The 25,678-nt window shown below is 40.9% G+C and overlaps 1 protein-coding gene across 2 annotated transcripts in view; it reads left to right on the top strand.

Annotated features, from left to right (window-relative positions):
• Positions 1-25,678, top strand: part of fasn (fatty acid synthase) — a 90,610-nt gene that overhangs the window by 50,584 nt on the left and 14,348 nt on the right. Inside the window, exons 25-33 of one of the 2 annotated variants that reach the window (XM_075458054.1) lie at positions 875-990; positions 1,226-1,380; positions 3,274-3,477; positions 7,786-7,936; positions 9,675-9,853; positions 10,172-10,291; positions 11,155-11,277; positions 13,572-13,795; positions 13,973-14,174. In XM_075458054.1, the coding sequence (XP_075314169.1) occupies positions 875-990; positions 1,226-1,380; positions 3,274-3,477; positions 7,786-7,936; positions 9,675-9,853; positions 10,172-10,291; positions 11,155-11,277; positions 13,572-13,795; positions 13,973-14,174 (1,474 nt within the window). Of the gene's footprint in view, positions 1-871; positions 991-1,225; positions 1,381-3,273; positions 3,478-7,785; positions 7,937-9,674; positions 9,854-10,171; positions 10,292-11,154; positions 11,278-13,571; positions 13,796-13,972; positions 14,175-25,678 lie in introns of both variants that reach the window. The other variant, XM_075458053.1, reaches the window with a different exon arrangement.

Genomic DNA, 25,678 nt, shown 5'->3' with positions numbered 1-25,678 from the left:
ACAAATTCCTTGTATGTGCAACATACTTGGCGAAGATGGATGCTTGACAGGACAATGTTAAAAAAAAAAAAAAAACAGAAAAAAACACACTTGGTGAAATTAAGTGATTCTGAGAACTTGGGAATAATAAAGACGATACAAAGGAGGTGCAGAAGAGGAGTTTTATAAAAAAAAAGATAACAAAAGAAATGAGACTAAAAACCAGATGATTATACTAAAACACAGCTATACTGTCTAGAGACCACAGAAAAGTACAGCTGATTCAGAGAATATTCAGCTGCCTTGAATCTGTTCACACTTAGTGAACATAGTGTTCACTAAATTCAGTTCAGTCCACTTTTAGTTAGATAGCAGCAATTCACAACAGAAGCTTCTCAGAAACATCCTCTGTGTCCCATCATTTTCCATCATGTTTTGAGGGGTTTCTGAATACCGTCCACTTTTGGTATGTAAGAACATGCTTCCCTTTCAATCTCCATTACAGATGTGACATTATTTCCAGCAGTGGATTGTCTTTAAGAAAAATGAATAAATAAATAAAATTATATTGCATATGAATATGCTAAATCTATATAAATATATGGTTCCTGAAAGCTCTTTGATTCTGTCTGTAGTCAGATTAGTACTGACCCATCATGTTTGAGTGGAAGAGCAAAAAAGGTAAAAGACAAGTCGAAAACCAGTTTTCATTCTTTAGCTATTGTCAGATTGCTTTTTTTTTTGTGTTGTGTGAATGGATCTAAATTCAAACGATAATGAAATTCCAGTACTGGATGTCTCAAAGTATTTATCCATCACTCAGATATTGGCAGATACTCAGTTAGTCAGTTGGCTGAACATGGCTGACATGATTCTGTGTGGATGTGTGAAGCAGGTGATGATGGCAGAGTCATCAGACCGTCCCGTGTGGTTGACTGCCTCTCTGGCCTCCTGTGGCATTGTGGGAATGGTCAACTGTCTTCGACAGGAGCCAGGTGGCGACCGAATACGGTATGAAGTTTTTTTGCTACATAGTACAGTGTCTGTGTCTTTATGAATTTTGAACTCAACACAATCCATTTGTAGTATTCTTGCGAACACATGACAGACTTGAAGAGATGTCCTGGTGCATGACAGTCGACTTGTTATATTTACACCAGCTATTGAAATATTTTTGTGTGTGTTTTTGTTTCTTTTTTGCATGCTGTTCCCAATTTGTATAATTGTTTTCTTTCTTTGTCCCCAGCTGTATATTTGTGTCCAATCTCAACAAGTCCTCAGAAGCACCAAGCCTCCAGCCTGGCCATTGCTCCATTCAGTCAGTGTTGGAGGGCGATCTGGTTATGAATGTGTTCAGAGACGGACGGTGGGGCACCTTCAGACACCAGCTCATCTCTCAAGGTATCAAATGACCTAAATTAGACTTCTGCGGTTCTGTTCCTGTTGTTCAGAGGGATTGGAATCCTTGGAAGAATAAGCCATAAGCTGTGTCTTGGCCACCCTAGATACATTTTTTTGTAGTTAGTAACAGTAGATTTTTGCCGTCCTGCAGCTTAACGCAACTTCTGCTCAACAGCCAACCTGACCAGATCTTGTTAGAGATCTTGATAATCTTAAAATCTAGATCTACATTACCTACCTGATGTGTGAGCATATCATAAAATGTGGAGAGATTTAAACTATCACAAATGATTCCTTCAGCCTTTAGCTGTAAATCTGCCTTTTGTTATATTATTGGAAAGTTGCCCAACAGGAAATGAGGGCAGAGAGAGTGGGAGGACATGCAGCAAAGTGGACAAATGGCCCCAAAGGGCCCCAAACCGGAACTCTAACTGCTGATGCACCCCTATACCATCACAGACGCTGGCTTTAGATCTTTCTCTGAGAACAGCCTGGATGCTCTTTCTCTGCACTTTGTCCCAGAAGCAGCTGAAAGGTGGACTCATCTGCCCACAGAACACGTGTCCACTGTCTTTCTGTCCATCTGAGACGAGCTGGGCTCCAGAGAACTGGGCCGTGTTCTCTGTGAAATCTCACTCGCTATGTCACTATGGGAAGCACCCTCAAGTCTGCTACAAGGAACTAGAGGAAGCTCCAAGTCTGTCAAAATCAGACCAACCACACCCCCACCCTCTTTATAAGTGCCTGCAGCCCTGTGCCTGACATTTTTGCTTTCTTGCCTGTGAAGATCACTTGACCTCCTCAGTTATTCTGACTCTGGATTATCGGCTAAATTGTTTAGACCTCCTTTTGTATTTGGACCAGGAACCAAGGTTAGCTTGTCTGTGCTTTTTCGTTCATTCACTAGCTCTCAGGGCACTGTTAGCATAATGGCTACGAATGGTTCCTCTCAGGGAAACCGAGGTGAGCGCAAGGCAAGGGGTGTCATGGATCACGGTGGCATGATGACGGTTTCTCCTGCAGTGCTGCCTGAGGGCTCCCAGCTCACCCAGCAGGGCTTTCTGTCCTTGGCCTTTCCACGCTGAGGTTTCCCCAGACTCCCTGAATCTTTCCACAATATTCTTTTGAAAGACCAAAGTTCTTTACAATCTTGCATTTAGAAATACTTTAAATTTGAAATGACCAATTATTCTTTTTATAGTTTATTTTCATTTTATTCCTAGTACCTCCACTTGTTGAAGTATCCTAGGATAAGACACTAAACCCCTGCATTGCCCCAAATATGCTCATCTTTATCCAAATAACAAATAAGAAGTGCTATATGAATGTCTCTGTGAATGAGAAACACATTGTGAAGTGCTGCGGCGCTGTAATAGGGTAAACCATTCACTATGCTTGCTTGGAAAAGGATTTTAGGATTTTAGTAGATGCTCCTTTTATACCCAATCCTTACACCGTCACCTGTCACAAATTAATCTGCAGATTTTAGAATCTTCCTGAATTCTGTTACTGTAGATTCTATAAACTTCTCTCTTAATTTACCTCTAGAACAACTTTTACTGAGTGTGTGTTGCTGCATCAAATTTGTTTCTGTTTTCTAAACACAATGATGCTGGTCATCGAAGACTCTTAAAATCATTTCTTTGGACTGTTTTCAAACCAAATATAAAATCAGAATTTTTCTTTTATGTAATCACTCCACTACAAGTGACAAAAAAGTATTTTGAAAATCCATTAAAACATTTAAAAAATCAAACAGGATTTTGAAATGTGTTATGTCAAACAACTATCTAGTTTCCCCAGTGAGCGGGATTTACGGAGATCACTTTTTTAAATGCACATTTCCTTTCAGGATTGTTTGATGTGCCCATGATGTGTGTTTTGTGTTGTCAGATCTGAAAGAAGAGTTGACAGAGGCCGCATATGTCAATGTGTTGACTCGCGGTGATCTCGCTTCACTGCGCTGGATTGCTTCTCCACTCCGCCATTTTGTCAGCAACAACCCCAACGTGCAGTTGTGTCATGTCTACTACAGCTCACTCAACTTCAGAGACATCATGCTGGCCACTGGCAAACTGCCACCAGATGCTATTCCAGGTAGTGATTGTGTAGAGAACAAACAGGGATTTCATTTTGTTCTTAAATTCCTGCGTAGATTTACTGGCACCCCTGAACTGCATGTTCAGAATATCTTCAGAAATCCATCTATCCATTTTGTACCCCTTATCTTGGAAAGGGTCATTGGGGCTATAGTCTGATTGGAGATCCTCAGAACTCTGTCCCTCCAGATGAGTTGGACGTGGCTGAGAAAACAAAGAGGCATTCCCAGGCCAGCTTGGAGATAATATCTCCAGCAAAGTCTGAGAGTATCCCAAGGCCTCATCACCTCCCCCGTGAGGTGTCTCGGTGGCATCTCAATGACCAAACAAACTAAAATAGCAACAAGTCTACTCTGAGCCACTCCAGTATAACAGAGCTTCTCACTTTATTCTGAAAGATGAGCTCAGACACAGTGCAGAGGAAGTTAATTTCTACTGCTTTTATTTGCAGTCTCTACTGAGATATATAATCTGCGGCCCGGCTGTTTAGTGCTCTGTATGTTAATATAAGAATTTTAAAACTAATCCTTAAATTTATTAGGAGGCAATCTACAGAGTATAAAATAGGGGTTACATGAGTTCGCTTGCTAGTCTGGCCGCAACATTTTGTAAAGCTTGGAGACGTGAAAGAGATGATTTGTCCAAACCGATAAACAGGGCATTACAATAATCTAAATGCAAATGCATGAAATATTTTTTCCAATTAAGCTGAGGACCACATGTTGCAGTTTAGAAATGTTCCTAAATTTAAAGAAACAGGAACAAGACAGTGATTTTACATGCGAGTCGAAGCCCAGAGGAGAATCGGATATTACACCGATATTTCGAATGCCGGACCTCGCAGTTGGACAAAAAGAAGCAAGAGCCTGGCTGATTTTATTATATAGCTCAGGAGAAGCTATAATCATGGTCTCAGTCATGTTGGTGTTTAAAACAAGATAACTGCTGGAAAGCCAATCATTAATCTGGGTTAAACCGTGGAGGAATGTGGACAGCCTATCCAGCTGATGAGGCTGAAAAGACATGTACAGCTGAATGTCATCGGCATAGAAGTGATAAGAAATGTTGTTAAAAGATTGAATGATGCCAGCTAAAGGAAGCACGTAGAGAGAAAATTATAATGGACCCAGGACTGAACCTTGTTTAACCTCACAGGTTAGAGAAGCAATGTTGTAGGTAGACTTGTTTATCTTAACAGAGAAACTCCTATCGGATAAGTAAGAAGAAGGGGTTAAATGACTGAAGGCACTGAGGACCATCGACATTTAGTAAGGAACTCAAGGAGATTTTAGATCTCAAGTTCATCACCTTATTTACAAAGTGATTAAGAAATGAGGTGGAGGAAAAATGATACTGTTGATAGGATCCAATAATACCCTGGGATTGTTCTTATTACGATTTATGAGATTACTGAAATAAGAGGATCTAGCCTTTCACTGCTTCATTATAAGAGGAAAGAAGGTCTTTGAAGTACTCATGATGGACAATTAAACTCGTGGACTTCCACATTCGTTCTGCTTTTTGACAGGAACGTAGAAGGCCACAAGCTTCATTATTTAACCAGGGTGAACGAGAAATGACAGAGCAATGACTAGTTTTGTAAAGAGCGACCTGATTAAGACTGGCAAGGCAGTGTTTATTAAAATAATTAACAATAAACTCAATATTATCAGAAGCAGAGCCTGGGGGCAGCGACGGAAAAGGCTCGGTCACCCCAGGGTTTGTATTCTGACCTGGGCACTTCCAGCAAAAATTGATTTGTTGACCTCAGAGCTCTACCAGGATTCAAGATAGTTTTATTTGTCACATACACAATCATACACAGTACAATGTGCAGTGAAATTCTTCCTTGTCCTGCTACCAATAAAAAGATAACTAAAATGAAATATGAATCAAAATTAATAAAAAAATATAAAATAAGAATAAAAGAAAATGTATATGGTATCTGAAATGTAAAGTATTAACATTATTAACGGATAGAAGTGGAGTCCAGTTTAACGCTCACTGTTGAGCAGACGGATGGCCTGGGCCATTCTCCCGGCACCAGCTCTCCAATTCAGGTTTTCCGGACTGTTAAAATCTCAGATAAATATGATGGGGCGAGGCCGTTAAGAGCTTTAAAAACAATCATTAAAAGTTTAAAATCAATTCTATAAAGGACAGGAAGCCAATGGAGGGAGTTAAGAACAGGAGTGATGTGCACACGTCTGTTGGTCACTGAAAACCACTTAATTTATGTGCAAATGGTCAAGAGTAACACCATAAAGTGAAGACCAAGTCCAAGGTATGCCCTGCAATATGAGTAGTGCCAGCTACATGTTGAATAAAGTTAGGAGTCCATGATGCTGAGGAACTCCTTATTAGTACTGTTTAATGGGTCCACGGCATGAATATTAAATCCCCAACAATGATAATCCGGTCTAATTTATTAGTGGAAGATAAAAAGTCCTCAAATTCCGACAGAAAAGATGCAACAGACCCAGGTGGACAATAAAAAAATAATACAATACATGGGCTGAGCTTGTCCAAATTTGGTCATAGTCATCTCAAAAGAGCTACAACAGCTTGAAGAGATCATCTGGTATAACAATGTCTTTTTAAAAATTACAGCTTTCCCACCTCCTCTGCCAAAAATCCTAGGTGTACAGAATTATGAGCAGTCTCCAGGGCATGGTTCTAAAAGATGTGAGACTTCATTGTCACCCTGCCAGGTCTTGGAGATAAACATAAAATTCAGCTTCAAGTCATTTATAATGTTAGAAATAGAATGGAAATGATCCACAACAGATTTGATTGCCAGTAACGGCTGGAGAGGCCAGACAAAAATGTAGCAAAAATACTGGTAAAACATGTAAAAGGAACAAAACTGCAGACAGAGGACAGCCAGACATAGGCACCATCTTAGACTGCCATCTTAGAAATGGTTTAAACTTCCTCCTCCTTTTGTCAGTTTTTCTCCTACTCTGACTGCTACACATCTTTTCTCAAACTCGCTTGGATTTGGGGTGTCCAGGCCTTGGTTGGGTTCTGGAAAGCTAAATCAGCTGCTTCCACATGCAAACAACTTTCCCATTGCCATGGTTACGAATCATATGTGAAACACGTGAAAAATTGCTAGAGTTATGAGCAGACATCCTTATTTGTCTTTTCACAGAACAAAAGGCCAGTAGAAAATATCACAAAGAAGACTCCAGAGCTTCTGTAGCCACCATTGGGATGCCATTCTATGACATTCATCTACTATCTATTATATTAACTCACTTTTTACCCTTGTCAACAAATATCCCCATGACTGTCTTCAGATGATACAGAACTCTGCAGTGACCTGGAACCAGTAGAAGAGTCCATGTGACTCCTGTTTCATCATCTCCATTGGTCAGCTGTTCATTTCAGAAATCATTTTAAAATCCTGGTGTTGACTTTTAGAACTCTGTGGAGTCACAGCTCTATCAGACTTGTTGAAACTATACTATTCAGATGATCTAGCGAGAATTAATTAGCTCCCCACACATGATTTAAAGCCCAGATCATTGTTTTTTTCAAGCAGTTGCACCTCAACTGTTGATTAAGCTTCACTTGTTTTTTTTCAATGAATTGCTTCAAAAATACAGGATGTTTTTAATCATTTCAGTTCACAATATGTCATCTCACTTTAAAGTGAGAGGAAACGATGCCGATTAGCAACCAGTTCAATCCAAAACAACCCAAATCATAGTAGTTGTATATTCATTTAATGCCAAATTCTTTTTCTTTTTGTCACTTTCATTATTTGGAATGTATTTTTCTTTTTTTTCTTTTTTTATCACTTTATGGTTTTTATCTGAGAGGGGTGCAAAGTATGTATACAGAACTTACAAAAAGACCAACAGAAAAGAGAACATGTTAGATTGTGGTCATCACCTAAGTTGATGAAAAAGATTCTGCAAGCAAAAATTTTTGAAAGGTGCTGAAGGTGAAAACTGTGAAAACTGCTCCATGTGTGTTTGATTTAGAATTATTATTATCATTACCTCAAAATAAAAAAATTGACTCAAGCTGTGTATTAGTACCATCCTCATCAGGTCCAAAGATGAGGAACCAAGTATGTCTTTTATGGTGCCCTACATGTTTAAAGGGCTCTTTGAGGGTTAGGACTTGGTTTTAGGGTTAGAATTAATTTTCTTTGGAAAGGTTTAGGGGCTAGCAAATGTATCACCATAATGATATGAAAACAAGTTTCTGTTTGTATGTGGTACTTCCATAAAACCAAAAAACATCAGTGTCCTCAAAAATAATCATTTTTTCTTTTTGCTGTATTTTTGTGTAGGGGATCTAGCCTTGCAGCAGTGCATGCTGGGTATGGAGTTTTCTGGTCGTGATACCTCAGGTGTACGTGTGATGGGACTTCTGCCAGCTAAAGGCCTGGCGACAGTTGTGGATGCTGACAAGCGCTTCCTTTGGAAAGTTCCCCTCAGCTGGTCAGTGTGACATTTTTAAATGAGTTTTGTGTGTTTCTTTTATGTGTTTGTGTATTTTAGAAGTTAAATGGTAAATGAACTGTACTTCTATAGCGATTTTCAAGTCAATCTGACCACACAAAGCGCTTTCACACGACATGTCACATTGACCTATTCACTCATACAGCTTGCTACACAGTACTTTATGTTCTAATTCACACACATTATTAAATCGATGGACTCATCAGTAGAAAACGTAGGGTTGAAGACATGTGGCTCAGAGAAGCCTGGAGTTGAACCACCGGCCTTCCGTTTGGCCTTCCTCTTCCTCCTAAGCTGCCTACAGCTGCCCCAGTTAGATCTGACTGAGTGGGGGTTCATGGCTCAGCCTGAACATTGAATTTTGATCCAAAGTCATATATCGAAGTATTCTTGGGCAAGAAACCAAGTCTCAAAGTAAAGAGGGTGTCTGTGGAACCAGATGCCAGTTTGGCTTCAGGAAGCAGAGAGGGGTCTGATAACTGAAGGCTCTGCCTCCCAAACTGGCAGCTGGTTCCACAGAGAGGGGCCTGATAACTGAAGGCTCTGCCTCCCAAACTGGCAGCTGGTTCCACAGAGAGGGGCCTGATAACTGAAGGCTCTGCCTCCCAAACTGGCAGCTGGTTCCACAGAGAGGGGCCTGATAACTGAAGGCTCTGCCTCCCAAACTGGCAGCTGGTTCCACAGAGAGGGGCCTGATAACTGAAGGCTCTGCCTCCCAAACTGGCAGCTGGTTCCACAGAGAGGGGCCTGATAACTGAAGGCTCTGCCTCCCAAACTGGCAGCTGGTTCCACAGAGAGGGGCCTGATAACTGAAGGCTCTGCCTCCCATTCTACTTTTAGAGACTCTGGGAACCAGAAACATCATCAGGGACATTTCTCACCCAAGCCATAGTCTTTTCAGCCCTCTCCCATCTGGCAGACGTTACAGGATCCTCCGCTCCCGCACTAGCAGACTCAGGAAGTCAGGAAGCTTTTTTCCTGAGGCTGTGACCCTGCTGAATTCTGCATCACTTTAACTCGTACCATTGGATTGTCACTTTACTACATCCTTGCACCTTTTGCACTGCTTATGTGTCTTACGCGAGCCCTACGCCTATGTACATATTCTTCTGTAATCTGCATTCTCCGCTCACTGTATGTGCATACCTCATATATATGCACTCTCTTAACAATGGGATTATTTATACAATAGATATTTATTCCTAGAAGATTTCCACTGCACTTTATGTAAATAAGTCTGTATATTGCACTTCTGGTTCGATGTCAACTGCATTTCATTGGCTCTGTACCCATACTCAGCACAATGACAAAGTTGAATCTAATCTAATCTAACCCACAAATAAATGTTAAGTGTTTTTCATTAAGTACAACCTTGCATGGGTATCCTAAGAGGGAGTGCAATCATTTCTTTGTTGACTGTAGTTCTCATTCTTCCCATCATTCTCCAATACAAGTAATTTGATCTGATTCAACTTTCTGAATTTGACTGATTTTGGTATTAATACATTGCACCTAAAATAACTGCATTGATTTGTGGTCAGAAGTGCAACTTCCTTTTAATTTGTAAGCATAAGGATCAGTTTTATTTACCTCTATCCTTTGTATATAGAGACTATAGATGATCTCACAACAGCAAGTAGTACAGTGTCTTCATTCAGATAGTTTCACTCCACAATATGGTGTGTGTGTGTGTGTGTGTGTGTGTGTGTGTGTGTAGGACACTGGAACAAGCAGCCTCAGTGCCAGTGGTTTACGCCACCGCCTATTACTCTCTGGTGGTGCGAGGCAGACTCCGTCCCGGTGAGACTGTTCTGATCCACTCTGGGTCTGGGGGAGTTGGCCAAGCTGCCATTGCCATAGCACTCAGCAAGAAATGCAGAGTTTTTACTACAGTTGGTTAGTATTCAACAATCGTATATAAACTATTGTGGTGCCGAAAGATGAGCTCTGTTTTAGTGTACTCATTCTGTTTTATTTGATGTAAAAGCTACTTTTTCTGCCACCAAATTGTATTTCTTTCATTTCTCTTCTTACACATATTTTGTCTTTTATGCAAAATATTTGATCACACTGATTATTGACACTAAGTGCAATATATATCTAATTGTTTTTATTATATTTACATTATAATATAGTCAATTCTGAAGGCATGAGATTGTAGATGAAGTAGTTCAAACCCCACGGTGTAACTATTTTTTTGCGTGGAATCTGTAGGCTCAACAGAGAAGCGGACCTACCTGCAGGAGAGGTTCCCTCAGCTATCAGCAGAATCCTTCGCTAACTCCAGGGACACTTCTTTTGAACAGCATGTTCTACTTCATACAGAGGGCAAAGGTCAGAGCCCTGCCAGTCTAATAATGAGATGTATTCAGCACATTGAGTTCCAATAATTTCTGTTTTCTGGAGTGTTTGTAAAATAATCCTCTTAAATCCACCAGGGAGAACAGTACATGAAATCAACTGCACAAAGTGTACTGTGCTGTCCTTTTATTTTACTCCAAATGTGGAAGACCTGGGGTCTCTGTTTTTTGTTGCAGTTCATGGAAAAATGAATATGGTCACGAGGGTTCACATGTCTCACTTGTTTTTCTTACAATGTCCTCATAAATTGAGTAGTTTAGTGTCATATCAACCTTTACACTATATATCTTGGACCTCTGTTCAGGAATCAGCGCCATATGCAGATGCAAAATGAAGAACACTAAAGGCAATGACATTCAAACCCTGTTGTTATGTTTTATGGCTGAATCATTATAAACCCTGCAGTTATTTTAAAAAGTATACCAATCATTTATACAAGTCTTACATAATCCATCTGCACTTTTGCAGCTTTCCCACTGCTGTGCTATGATGCACTCTGAATCCTGACTGAAACTCTTCAAACAGATTATTTCTGTGGAAATGATCACAAAGCTGAGCTGCAACTATTTTTTCAAGAACTTTAGACATAAAAGGGAGATTGGATATAGGTCTATAATGAGCCAACACTTCTGAATCAAGAGTAGGTTTTTTAAGTAAAGGTTTAATTACAGCAACCTTAAAAGTCTGAGGTACATATCCTGTCAACAAAGACAGATTGATCAAATCCAATATGGAAGTGTCAATTAATGGGAAAACCTCCTTGAACAGTCTGGTTGGGATTGGGTCTAAAATACAAGTTTAGATGTATTTTATGATGTGTGTGTGTGTATTTTCAGGTGTGGATGTGGTGTTAAACTCTCTGGCTGAGGAGAAGCTGCAGGCTAGCATTCGCTGCCTCGCCAGACATGGACGATTTCTGGAGATTGGCAAATACGACCTCTCCAACAACTCCCCACTTGGTAAGAAAGGTCATGACAGAAGTGTGAGAAATTAATTCAATTCAATTCAATTCAATTCATTTTTATTTATATAGCGCCAAATACAACAAATGTCATCTCAAAGCACTTAGATAGTAAGTCCAATTCAAGCCAATTGGAATTCAATTAATTAATAATAATCATAATTCATAAAATAATCCAATTCGTTCATATAGAGCCAATTCAAAAACAATTTCCTAGCTAAGAAAACCAACAGATTGCACTGAAAACTTTTTGTTTTTCGGTCCAATCTCCCGGCCTGAGCGTGCCTGAGGCGACTGTGGAGAGAAACGACTCCCTTTTAACAGGAAGAAACCTCTGGCAGAACCAGACTCAGGAAGGGTGGCCATCAGAACCAGAACCAGGAAGGGTGGCCATCCGCCTCGACCAGCTGGGGTTTGAGAAGACAGAAAAGGGGGGGGGGGGGGAGGGGGAGGGGGAGGGGGGCAGGGGGCCACCACGACGGCGGCACTGTAACACCATTCAAAGGATATCTGTTGGAACAGGGAAACACGAGTTAATGACCACAATAATGTCACATATACATAGAGAGAGTAAAGTGAGGAAAGGTGTGACAGATGAGGCCCCCCAGCAGGCTGGGCCTATAGCAGCTTAACTATGGGATGTTTCAGGATTACCTGAGCCATCCCTAACTATAAGCTTTATCAAAAAGGAAAGTTTTAAGCCTGGTCTTAAAAGTGGAAAGGGTGTCTGTAATTACCTTACATTATTTTCAAAAGTAGTAGTCTTCTTATGTGACAAAAAATTAGGATAATTTACTCTTATCTGATGATTAATCTTGAAATAGAATAAATGGTTCTGGAGGAAATATTGTTGCTAATAAACTAACTTTTTTCCATCATTTTAAAATGTAGACCTTATATGATGACTATATGCATTACACTTTTCTAACTTATTAGAAAAAACGTTTGAATATTACAGGAATAGCCTAGATTTAGGCTTTATGGAACCAACTTGGTTTATAATTCAAAAATAGAGAGAAAAAAACATCTCCTGATTTTAAAAAATAAAAAAAGATTAAAAATGCCAATGTAAAACAAAACTAGCCTTCTAGTCTACATTACATTCACACCACCTTAATAACACTTTTCCATAGTAGAATGAGTGTTACGTTACGTTTGCCTCGAAGGCTAGCATAGTGTGGGTAGTTTGCTACTACTTACTCTCTGGGTGGTGAAATAACTTTTGATGTTTCTTTTCTTTTTCGGTGACATTTTCTATTTACAAAGGAGAAACACGGGCAAAAATATTGAGACCAAACTAAATACATGATACATGATACATGATTTTGTGGCGTCAACCCTGTTTGCAACAGCCAATCTGATATTTTACCGTCAATCCAGCGTTTTACAGCAACTCTGCCACACAGCTCCTCGTCGGCCAATCAAATGACAGCATATCTAACCTTGTTGCAATGCAGGTTATACTGAACATTGTGACGAGAGGGCACGTCGGAAAAATAGTTCTCTACAAATGCTTAATACTGCGAATGAGTTTGTGAAAACTATTATATTTAATGCATTATGTAAAAAAATGTTCTATTAGAATATTATCAAAAATATTGGTAGGGACAACTCTGTATTTCCCATACTTTGGTTGCGATTTGTCCCTATGATCCCTATGCAAACTTATGCCCTTGTTTGAAACATTTTACTCACTAAATGGGAAATCACCTGGCTGAATTTCACATTGCCATGTGCCTAGTTTTCACACGTTACAGGAAAACTGTATACATGGATAAATTTCAGTAAAAGCTTTCAGTTAGTTTAATATCTCAGCACAATAGAATAATGATTTCCTGGTTCTGTTTACTATCGCCACATTGCGGGTGGGTCACTTACGGCTGCATAAGGATCATTTGCAACATGCATCTGCAGAACAGTTCCCCGTGTATCTGAAAGTGATGACAGAGCTTTTATCTGCGTGTTGAAGACTGACTGATGAGTCATCAGTACATGACAAGCTGAGAATGCCGTAGGGAAATCATGTTTTCTATGCTGTAATTGTAGCAATAAAAAAACTGAGACAGTCTGGACAACAAAATGCAGAAAAGGCCTTTTTATCTTTTTGTTTAATGTGGTCACTCATTTGCCCCAAATAAGAATTTTTCTTTTTAAGTTTACTACAGAGTGAATCTATCTGTTGTTGAAAACTTGACTCTTGGTTGTCTGGTCCTAGTTATCGTTGACCTTTAGAGGCAGCAGCAGCCAAAGCTGTATCACGGAATAGTGTCTCTGTTGCTTTGACCTCCCCAGGTATGGCTTTGTTCCTGAAGAATGTAGCCTTCCATGGTATCCTACTGGATGCTCTCTTTGAAGAAGGCAACAAGGAGTGGGAAGAGGTGTCCCAGCTGCTGAAGGAGGGCATCATGGGAGGTGTAGTTCAGCCTCTAAAGACCACAGTGTTTCAAAGAGACCAAGTGGAGCAAGCATTCAGATACATGGCACAGGGCAAGCACATCGGCAAAGTCCTCTTGCAAGTGAGTTTTCCTCTGAACTTCAGCTTTATATGTTACTCTAAGAGGATGAGAGATTTACTCATAGTCTTAATAGACCTTCCACCTCATGATCAAGCTCATGTGACAGTTATTCAGCGATGACTGAGATTTACATTACCAACATAGGTATGTCCTCTCAACCTTCTTGTCTTTACACAGGTCCGTGATGAGGAAAGGGCTTCAGCTGTTCAGCCTGCTACCCCTTTGTCTCTTCCAGCTATCTGCCGCACCTTCTGCCTTGCATCCCACTCCTACATTATCACTGGTGGACTGGGGGGCTTTGGTTTGGAGCTTGCTCAGTGGCTGATGGAGAGAGGAGCCCGCAGACTGGTGCTGACTTCTAGATCTGGCATCAGGAATGGTAAGGCACAGTGACCAAATGTTTCTGATGTTCACCTCACTAAACTAAATCATTGGGAGCAAATGAGCTGCTCAGTGATGTGATGAATAACTCGGTCTCCTCACAGCAGGAAGGTTCCTGGTTCTAACCTCAGTTGGTTCTTTCTGTGTGGAGTTTGCATATTCTCCTTGTGTATCTGTGGGTTTTCTCCTGCTTAGCTTTTGAGTGACAACTTTTTGAGCCTTTAGGAGCTTCCCTGTTGTGTCTGTGGCTTTAATAGCAAGGGAATTGTAAAAAAAATAAATAAATCTGCGTTGATGTTCTGACATGTATACATTTCCTGACACATAGCTAAAAGACTAAAAATACCAAAAAGAATCAGGTGGAGGAACATCTTGCAACTACATCTCATTAATTGGCAAAAGGTCAGTAACATGACATAACCTCAGAGATCGAGTCTCTCAGAAGTAAAGATGGGCAGAGGTTCAGCAATCTGCAAAAAACTTAATCTACAAACTGTGGGGTCATTTCAGAAAAATGCTCCTCAGTGTAAAACTGTGAAGACTTTAAATATTCCATCATTAAAAGAGCCAGTTTGCAACACCATGCCTTGCCTACCTCCCTGATCACATTGAACTCGACCTCCCCGCAGGTGGTGAGCTCAAGTGAAGGTGGCATCCTTTGGCTTTGGTTTGGTTTGATATATATAAAAATACATTTGAATTCACCAGCAGCATGTGCACTCATCCTACTTTTCAAGTTTGTGGATACATTTCTATGTCTCTTCTGATGTCAATGCAGCAACCTGTCGAGATTAATTGGTCTTCAATTCTTAAAGTCTAGAATGCACCACGCCATGGTAGGGCTGGGCGATAAAACCATAACGGTAGCTATCGAGGTATAACTTTTCCTCGATAGCGATATGAAACATGGTCGATATACTTTTCGATAGATTACATTAGTTCATCTTTTGACAGACAATACGAATAGCCAATGACAACGAAAGTTGTGCCACACTGAACCAATCACGTGGCTGGAATAAAGCCATACCAGCAGCTAGTCACAGCGTGTTTGTATTTTTTTTGCGCTGCGGCAGCCGTATAAAAAAAGAAAATGAGTGCTCCTTCGGAAGAAACGACGGAAGACACAACCCAAGGTGTAAGGGATGACATAGTTGATGACATTGTTGATAAGAAGGGCCCAAAAAGTTCTGTGGTGTGGAGCTATTTTGTTTTTTTGAAGTCCGACACAAAACAGAGTAGTGTGCACTGTGAATGATGTCTAGCACATGTTCCGACAAAGTCGGGGAATACCACTAATCTTTTTCATAACCTGAAGTAGCGCCACCCGTTCGAACATGGAGAATGCATACTTTTTTTGATTAGTTGATGTTGAAGTGCGATGTTTGTCACTATAGACAATCTTTACACGCACATGCGTCGTAGTTGTGTTCCCGGTCAATGTTAAATAAAGAGAGCGGCACCTCCTCACTGAAGCAAGCGAGCGAGTTCAGAGCAACATGTTTCCTGTGTGTTTCTTATACAATATAACTGAGTGAGTGATGTGTACATCAGCTGAGACGTTGGGAGAGAGAACCCGAACAGCAAGAGAGACAACCGCTGCTTGAGAGCAAACAGTTGACCGGTCAGATATAGGATTTTAATTTAAAATACCTATTCTGTATTTATCTGAAACAGTTGTATCGTGTCACGTCATGTTCAATTTTGACAGAAAATAAATATTTAATCAAAAATTAACCTTCTGGTATATTCAAATCTTAATTAACCCATTGAGGCCGGGAAAGTGTTGCCGCATTTCTACCTTTAAAGCCGGGGGCGCTGTTGCGTTATTCTACCTTTAAGGCCAGGAAAGCGTACACTTCTTTTTTCATGTATAAGGTTGTTTTGCACCAATTATTGACCTCTGCGCCAATTAAATGCATTATAATAGACACGTGAGAGTGTCGTCATGTTCCTCGTGTCATTGTTTTGAAGTTAAGTTACATTGAGGGGAAAAAAAAAAAAAAAAAGTTAAGTTTCATCGAACCAAGCATGGAGGACTTTCAGTGGGAAGACATTTCAGACGGGAGCGATTGTGAGGAGTTTTCTTGGCTTTGATGATGCTGATGAACGTGCTGACCCAATTGATGGAGATTTATGGCTAGCACATATGTTTGAGGATGATTTTGAAGGGTTTGAATGTGAGTGGAAGACTGACAATTACCACCGTAATCGACGGAGAGATTTCAACCGCACACCAGGGGAGAAAGTCGGTTTACCTGCAGATGCCACACCGTTGCAGGCATTTAATCATATTTTTACTGAGGAGCTTTGGGCGCATCTCGTTTCCGAGACGAATAGATACAGTGACCAGGTACTTCAGACTCCAGCTCGAGCAAAGATGGCAAGGTGGTCCCACGTAACTGTGCCGGAGATGGAAACGTTTATTGGAATGTGTATGGGCATGGGACTCCTTGTGCTGCCAGTACGAAGAGATTACTGGCGATAAAATAAATAGATCAAATAAATCATTTAAATATTAAATTAAATTTTATTTTATTTTATTACTGTTTTCTAATTGAAAATAGCGCTGTTCCTGCACTTGACTTTTTATTTTATTTTATTACTGGGTTTTTTATTGAAAATAGTGCTGTTCCTGCACTTTACTTTTTACATTTTCTATTTTCGTGAAGGTGTATGTAAATAAACTCAATTTCCAAAGAAAGCCACAGGTGTAAGCTCTCAGATACTTTTTGAATTTTGAATCTGCTACAGAGGCTGAGAAATCAATAATTTAGTAGGCATTGACACAATTGCTGAATTTCCAGAAAAACTTCAGGTTTTAGGGGGTCTTTCTGAAATCGCCCATAGGTTTTCCAGGCATTCTTTTCCAGGCGTTTTAGGCCTAAATGGGTTAAGAGTAACAGGGAACATTTAAAATTCACAAAATAGTGATTTGTTTTATATCGTGATATATATCGACTAAAAAAAAGATATCGTGATTTGACTTTTTCCTAAATCGCCCCTCCCTACACCATGGTAGCATAATTGGAGCAGCTTGAATTATTCTTTGTTTATTTTATATTTGTTGAGTTTTTTTTTCTGCAAAACTCAGTTTTTTGAGAAATGTTGCTGTACTAATTGTAGCGTAACGTGATCACATATAAGGATTTTCAAGTTCTCACTATCTAAATAAACCTTATTTAACCATGTATGTATGGATACCACCTTCAAAGAAGGAAAAAGACAGAATCTTACGATTCTGGTATGTTAAAATTAATGTTCAGTCTCATAGCGCTACTTCGTGAATTTTCGTTTGGTTTGACCGACATTATGTAAAGAAAACATACAACACAACCTTATATATATATATATATATATATATATATATATATATATATATATATATATATACAGTGGAAACCGCTTATAGTGGTCACGGATATAGTGATCAACCGCTTATATGGATCAAAAGGCTTGGGACGGAATCATTTCTATTCAAATGCTGTTTAAATAATTCGTTTATAGTGATCAAGAAATCCGCTTATAATGTTCATTTTTGGCCATTTTATGAATGTAAACATGTGCAAAAATAATTTTAAAACTACGTGTAGCTATTTTATTTTTTACTCACTTGATTCCTTTCTGGACGTCTGCTTCTGCCTCGCTAGCTAACGTAACGAGTTGACACCGGGCAGCAAGCGCGCGAATCATGGCTGGAAAAAGGAAGTCATGGAGGAGCATGTGTCCGAGGATGGGTGCTGGAGAGCGGATTGAATGCGCGTGTGACCGCTGGAAGCTCCAGGCTGGTTCTTGTAAGATGGGAGGCCGGTGTTCATTCGATTTCTCCTACTTGTCGAGAATTGCTACTTTGTGGTTTTGCGCATACGCCAAGCCGATTTTCTAAGTTTCGTTTTCACACCAAGTAGCACAAATCGACAGAACACTGGCACGGAGGAGCATAGATCCGAGGAGCAGGGGTGCTGAAAGGCGGATTGAATTCAAACTTTATTTTCTGACTTGTAAGAAAAAAAAAGCTCCGGCGGCACAGCAGAGAATAAGTAACGTACTGTATTTGAGTTAGCCTACAGTATGTCTGTAGCCTGGAAAACCAGCGCCAACTGCTGGACGGCAAAATGTTTTGCCTGCGGTTGGGTCTGGCCTCGATCCACTTGTCATTTTGAAAATACTGCCCTGAATCTGGCAGATGGCAACTAAACCAATCACAACGCAGAGATGTGTTTTGAATCAACGCGGGCGGGCCAGAGGGTTCTGGTGCGGGGTTTTGAGGGAGTGACGACAGAGCAGTGCGACGTTGGGCAGTGGAAGAGAACATAGACAAGCGAAAGCACAACAAGAAAGATGGCGGCGGCAATGGAACAGTGCTCGTTTGATTCAGCCTTGGCACACAGCCATTATAACGAACAGCCTTGCCACTCTGTATTAAGCCCCATTGTACCGGCTTTTTGGCTGCAGTTCCACCAGAATTCCACTGGGAGCGTCGGTGGAGACCAGAATGAATGGGGCCCTATGGAGCTAGATGCTACAAATGGTCAGTTTCACCTAAGTCTCCTCAAGAGCGCTCAGATTTGAATGTAGTTTCTGAGAGCTCAACATGGGTTTCAAGTAAAAAATCTACTGAACGAGTACATATATCGCTTTGATTTCTTACTGGTTGGCTTCTTGTTGTCCACAACGCGCTAGCATTGTGCTAATGACAGCTGGTCGACCCGCTATGTATGACGTCATATACACTTCAAATCCTTTTTTTAAGCAAATGAGTGGCTCTAAAAATCTAAAACTCAGCCATGGGTATTTTCTAAACACCCTTTTTCGAAAACAACATTCGAATTACTAGAGAAAAAATTATATCTTGAGATAAGGGCACGAAAGGGCGTATAGCTCCATAGGACTCCATTCATTCTGGTCTCCAAAATTGAGCGCCCCACGTGGAAAGAGGGTGGAACTGCAACCAAAATCGCCTCGTTGGAAACCGGAAATGCACCGTGAGTGGCGTATCTGTCCTATTATAGAATCTGTGCTTGGCATCAGTTTTGGAAGAGTCCCCTCCCACCAAAGCTTTCTGTCGCGCTTACTACGTCACAGTCAGTTGCGCTGATTGGTCAGAGCGTTGGCCTATAGGCACAGACGCGGTTTGAAAGACAACGGGTTGTGCTCATCAACAATGTTCCGTTGTATCCATTGATCGGTGCCAGACTAAATTAGACATCCAATCCATTTAGGCTGGTTTATCAGGCTAGTATGTCTGCGCACTGCGCAGTACTGTAATTGAATTTGCATGATAATAAAATTCAGTAAATGCTGAAGCTATCCGTTTTATTTAGTTTTTCTCATTGAAAAACGATACAAATGGCATTTAGATGATATTCTGCTTAAAAAAATAAGTGAAATACCTGTACTGTAATACAAATTCGGTTATAGTAATCAACCGCTTATAGTGTTCAAATTGGCTCTGGACCAACGTGATCACTATAAGCGGTTTCCACTGTATATATATATATATAAACTAACAAACAGGAGAAATGCGTTGAATATAGGTAATTATATAGGAAACACTTAGGGAATTGAAAAATAACTATGGGGAAAGGAGAGATACCGGATTTACTCAAATAGTCTAGATATGTTTACTATTTGCAGTTAAAGGCTAACATCATGGAGTCATTTATCATTTTAACAGTGAATTCTCTCAACAACAACCGTATACCATCTGAAAGGTAAGAAGAGGGCAGACCTTACTTCTTTGTTGACACTTTAGCCCAGTTAGTCAGCTCTGAACAAACCAGGTGATGGCCATGGTGTCCTAGTGGGTTTCTTCCTGTGGACTTTCAAGTTGCCTGGGACGGTCACTTCTTCTCCACTGGGGCTTTATCTTTGCCAAGGAGACAGAACTGGCTGGTATCGAGGGTTTCACTGCAAAGAATGTCCAAGTGTCTGAGTTGGTTTGGTTACTGACCAACTCTGATGAGGTGAACTTAAATTCACAAAATATTAACGAAAAGTTGACAATCTTAAACTGACTTTCTTGGTAAGAAAAACTAACGATGTGATAACGTGTGCAGCAGCGGAGGTTAAAAATGTGCGACGCAAGGGGCGGTCGGTGGCGTAGTGGGTTAAGCAGGCGCCCCATGTACAGAGGCTATAGTCCTCGCTGCAGCTGTCCCTGGTTCGAGTCCCGCACCGGATGGCCCTTTGCTGCATGTCTTCCCCCTCTCTCTGCCCCCCGCTTCCTGTCTCTCTCCAACTGTCTATCCATTAAAGGCATAAAAAGCCCCAAAAAATATTTAAAAAAAAAAAATGTGCGACGCAAAACAGACATGGAGACAACAATGTACGAACGAAAAACACCAAAACGTATATCTTTCTACTACTTCATTCTGTTTCTTTCTTTGCTCGGACCTTTTTTCTTTTCTTCTTTATCTCTCTATCATTCTACGTCTTTCCATCTTCTTCCATCATTCTTTCTCTCATTTCTTTCGTTCCTACTTCGTACTAACTTGTCATCGCAGGTTCCGGGGTTTGATTCGCTGAGGCGGGGCATGGCGTAGGGTTACGCTACACTTTCAGCCGATGGTATGCCTGAAACTGTTGTGACGTCTGCCTGGGCGTGTTTTGTAGAATCTAATTCTAGCGCTAGAGTTTGATTGTTTGATAAAACAAAGAAACTCGATTTCTCCGTCTCATAAACCATTTGTCTAGAGGATTCTGAAACACCACATCTCGTTAAGATATGAAGGTTAAAGATATGACATAGACTTATGATATAAAGACATCAAATAACAACAATAACATAACATGGGTAACGATTATGAGTCTCAAAATTCAGATAGATATCTGTAAAGTTATGACGTATGAATAACAAACCAAACAATATTATGTTCCTGTGTTAACCAAGGAATACAAAAAGAAACAGCCGGAAACATGGGTTAACAGTTGCATTACTTCATATAAATGTCCAGTTTACTGACTTCATTTGGATTTAACTATTCAATACTACAGGCCACTAGGGGGCAATGTGGCTCCATAGGCAGGTTGGTCATTTCCCAAAATAATGATTTCTTCGTTACTCTTCCAAGTACGATTGTGAAAAGGTCTTAAAATGCAGCTTGTGATTTCACTGAGAACCTGAAAGAACCTGTACAAAGATATAAGGCACATTTAATACAGTTTCAAGATTCGACTGAAAGGGAATCTGAGTAAAGTAATTTTGAGAGTTCCATAAGATGTCTGTCTCTCGTCTGGCTGGCTCAGAGCAGATGTCACCTTTGGTTTACTTTTGTCCAGATAAGGTAGGGAGTGGTTTAGTCTGGTTATTCTCCACTGTTCTCTTAAGAGGGTCCTTTGTTTATTCAACTTAGTTAGCACTAAGTTGTTAATGCATCCCTGTAAGTTTATGGGGCAGGTCTGGGGTAAGAGGAACTCCCAAATACTTTCATAGGGCAAAGGTTGTTGTAGACGATCTCGGTCTCTTCCTTAGTGTAGAAATCCCCATCTGGTCCCTACACAGAAATATGTTGGAGCCTTTAAGTTTAAATGCCACACTTGAATTCACTACATTGTACAGCAGTAATGCTGTTTAAAAAAGTGTCAGAAGTACAAGCAGAAATCAGTTAAACATCTAATATGTTGAGCTACCATGCCAACAGAAGAGATCTTTATACAAAAAAAGAGCAGCTGACTGAGCTGTCCAGAAGCAAGCTACTGTCTGAAGAAGACCACAAAGCCCCAATGAGTTGAAAAGGAAACACCATTGATGTTTGAGAAGAAGCAAGACAGAGGTATAAGTGGATGAAGTTTAAACCATCTCTTCCCCCAGTCCTAGAGTGAAATGTAAGATAAGAAGCAAATAAGATGTCGGAAATTGTATAACTGCACTGCTGCAGAAGCTGTCTGTGACATCATCCGCTCAGTTGTTACCAGGTTACAAAAACAACAATCCCGAGACATTTATGGGGATCTCTGTTGAAATCTTGGAAGTATAACAGAGAGGGATACATGGTAGAATTTCCAGTTTGTCAAATGCTCCACCAGAGAAAAAAGGTGGAGCATATTCTTTGCAAATGTAAAAGATTCATACAGCTCCTCTGAATGTCCTTCATTATGAAGATTAGACCACAATTTGGTTCTCCTCACCTCCAACACCCATTGTTTAGCAGCAACCGGTGATCATACTTTTAAGTGGTCTCGGGAAACTGAAGAAACTTCTAAAGGGTACTTTGAGGCCAGGGACTGGAATGCATTCTGTGAGCTACATGGAGAAGATATCAGTACCATGACTGAGTTTGTGACAGGAAACATTAACTTCTATATGCATTGTCATATAGACAAGGACAGTGTTGATCTGGGGTTTGTTACTGGGGAAGCTCCTCAGTGACCTGCAAAAGTTATTGAACATAGAAAGAAAGGCTTCAGGAATGGAGACGGGGAGTTATTGAGAACTGTTCAAGAACAGCTGAAAAAAATTATAAAGGTGCATAGAACCCTGCATAGAAAAAAGTTGGAGAAAAAGCTCCAGGATCACATTGAACTCGACCTCCCCGCAAGTGGTGAGCTCAAGTGAAGGTGGCATCCTTTGGCTTTGGTTTGGTTTGATATATATAAAAATACATTTGAATTCACCAGCAGCATGTGCACTCATCCTACTTTTCAAGTTTGTGGATACATTTCTATATCTCTTCTGATGTCAATGCAGCAACCTGTCGAGATTAATTTGTCTTCAATTCTTAAAGTCTAGAATGCACCAAGCCATGGTAGGGCTGGGCGATAAAACCATAACAGTTTGAGCGATGTCTGGTCAGGGATGAAAAAGCTCACAAGCTTTAAGGTGAAAGAGGATCAGACTGATGGAAGTGCGGACAGAGCTGAACATGTATTTCAGTAGGTTACTGGTAGCCGTTGCACGGTCGTCCAATCACCGGAAGGTTAGCGGTTCGATTCCCACTATCGCTACTCAAAAAGATTGGTGAAACTGACAGCTGTAGGGGTGTCAGTCTAGCCTGGGCGAAAGCCGACTGTTGACTCCGTCAAACAGTCTGGAAAAACCCAAGAGGAATCCGTTCCCATGGAGGGTGGGACCTTACTCAGCAACTTAAATTGATTGGAGTTCCCTTAACCAATCAGTAATGTTTAGAAATGACGTAGGTTATGCGCCGAGGTTCATGCTTACTCTCGCGAGGGTCTAGCTCGCGAATCACGCTTCCCACATCCGCTTTCATTATCAAACTTTTCCCAAAGCCAGTTGGAAGGAGAGCTACGACATCCTTGCCACTAACAAAATTGACGAGGCAGTCCTCTTGCTCTTGTTTAAATTGTGTAATGCTCTCCAGAGTTGAGACAACTTCATGGATAGCTTCTAGCGTTCTTCCGTCGCCATGTTTATTTCCGCTGCGGTTGAACTACAATTATATGGACTACAATGGACTCCGCGCGTGAGTTCTGCGTCACCACTCGCAACTGTTTGCTGATTGGCAAAACACTGAGCGAACCGAGGTAGGGGGATTGGGCCAGACTATGTGCGGAGCCAAAATCTTTGGGCAGATGTACCTAGGATGGCGTCGCCAGGCTTGTGTCAGTCCACCTCCTTGTCACGGCCGAGGTGGCCTTGAGCAAGGAAAGTCAAGGCACCGTACCCCCATGTTCCCCGGGTGCTGTGAATGGCTGCCCACCGCTCCAGTGTATGGGATCTGTCTGAGCGTGTGACCCTGGCATGAGCATGAGTGTGTCAACAGGTGCCAACCTGGATGGGTTAAAAGTGGAGGACAAATTTCGTGTGAATGCATGACAATAAATCTGATCTCAATCTTAAATTCAGATCAGCATCTCTTCACCTGCCTTCTGTTAGCTCGATTCTTTCATTGGAAGCTCAAGAACAAGCCGGAGGAATCTCAAGTTAAATAAAGTATTTATTGGTGGTCACACGTGAAGTATATCAGCGCTGGGCTCAGTGGAACAGAGCTCCCGCAGGAAATCCGTCAGACAGAGCCCTGTTTTCCGGGTACATTTTGTATTTATATGTATTAATAAATATTTATATTAATTCACATAGGTTGGACTTACACCCGACCGAGTATGATTGGACATGAGTAGGTTCAACATGCTTCGTCATATTCTCTGGATCAGCCAAACGATTTGTGTGAATCTTGCACCTGCTTTCCCAGGCTAATTGTTTTGTCTCTCATTAGGAGAAAGTTCTAGTACTGTGGAAGTCATTCTGCCTTGTTCCAGTACCTAAAGAATCTCATCCATCTTCCCTCGAGGACTACAGTTACCCAAACATTCACATCATGAAAATGTGAGAGACCGTTATCGGATCACCTCAGGAAGCAAATGAATATTGTTCAGAACCTACTAAAGTTTGCTTATCATTCTAGGGTTAGGTTAGAAGATGATATTATCTACCTGCTTCAGCAAGCCGATTCTCATCTAGGCCAAAACGGGCATCACTGTGAGGATCATGTTCTTTGATTTCTCCAGTGTTTTTTTTTTTTTTTAACTTTCTTTATTGATTTTTCTTCATAGAACAAACAGGATCTTGACACTTATAATAAACAGTAGTTCTAGAACGGGTTGGTAGTAGGGGTGGGCCATATGGGCAAAAAAAAATATCTCGATATTTTTTAGGATTTTCACGATAAAGATATTTTGACAATATTTAAAAAAAAAATTAAAACTTGCATTAAGATCACAATAAAATGAACACAAGCATGCAAGTCTAAGCACACACGGCCGGTACAGTGAAACTGCGAATGGCTCATTAAATCAGTTATGGTTCCTTTGATCGCTCTACCGTTACTTGGATAACTGTGGCAATTCTACAGCTAATACATGCAAAACGAGCGCTGACCTTCGGGGATGCGTGCATTTATCAGACCAAAAACCCATGCGGGTGCCTCTCGGGGTGCCGCGGCCGCTTTGGTGACTCTAGATAACCGCGAGCCGTTTCTCAGGCTACTTCTCCCTCCAGAGAGGGAGCCTGAGAAACGGCTACCACATCCAAGGAAGGCAGCAGGCGCGCAAATTACCCACTCCCGACTCGGGGAGCCGGTAGTGACGAAAAATAACAACACAGGACTCTTTAAATCCTTTAACGGGGATCAATTGAAGGGCAAGTCTGGTGCCAGCAGCCGCGGTAATTCCAGCCCCAATAGCGTATCTTAAAGTTGCTGCAGTTAAAAAGCTCGTAGTTGGATCTCGGGATCGAGCTGACGGTCCGCCGCGAGGCGAGCTACCGTCTGTCCCAGCCCCTGCCTCTCGGCGCCCCCTCGATGCTTTTAGCTGAGTGTCCCACGGGGTCCGAAGCGTTTACTTTGAAAAAATTTGAGTGTTCAAAGCAGGGCGTGGCGCCGTGGTAAGGGCAGAGGACCACTGGTGCCGCACTTTATTGATTTTTGGCGATTGAAAAAAAAAAAAATATATATATATATATATATATATATCTCGATATTGCAAAATTACTCATCGTCAAAACAACATTCACGATAATTTCGCAAACGATACATATCGCCCACC

The sequence above is a fragment of the Odontesthes bonariensis genome, chromosome 23, assembly GCF_027942865.1.
Source record: "Odontesthes bonariensis isolate fOdoBon6 chromosome 23, fOdoBon6.hap1, whole genome shotgun sequence".
Taxonomy (NCBI): Eukaryota; Metazoa; Chordata; class Actinopteri; order Atheriniformes; family Atherinopsidae; genus Odontesthes; species Odontesthes bonariensis.
Note: the sequence above shows the minus strand (reverse complement) of the source record. Positions and strands in the feature narration are given on the sequence as shown.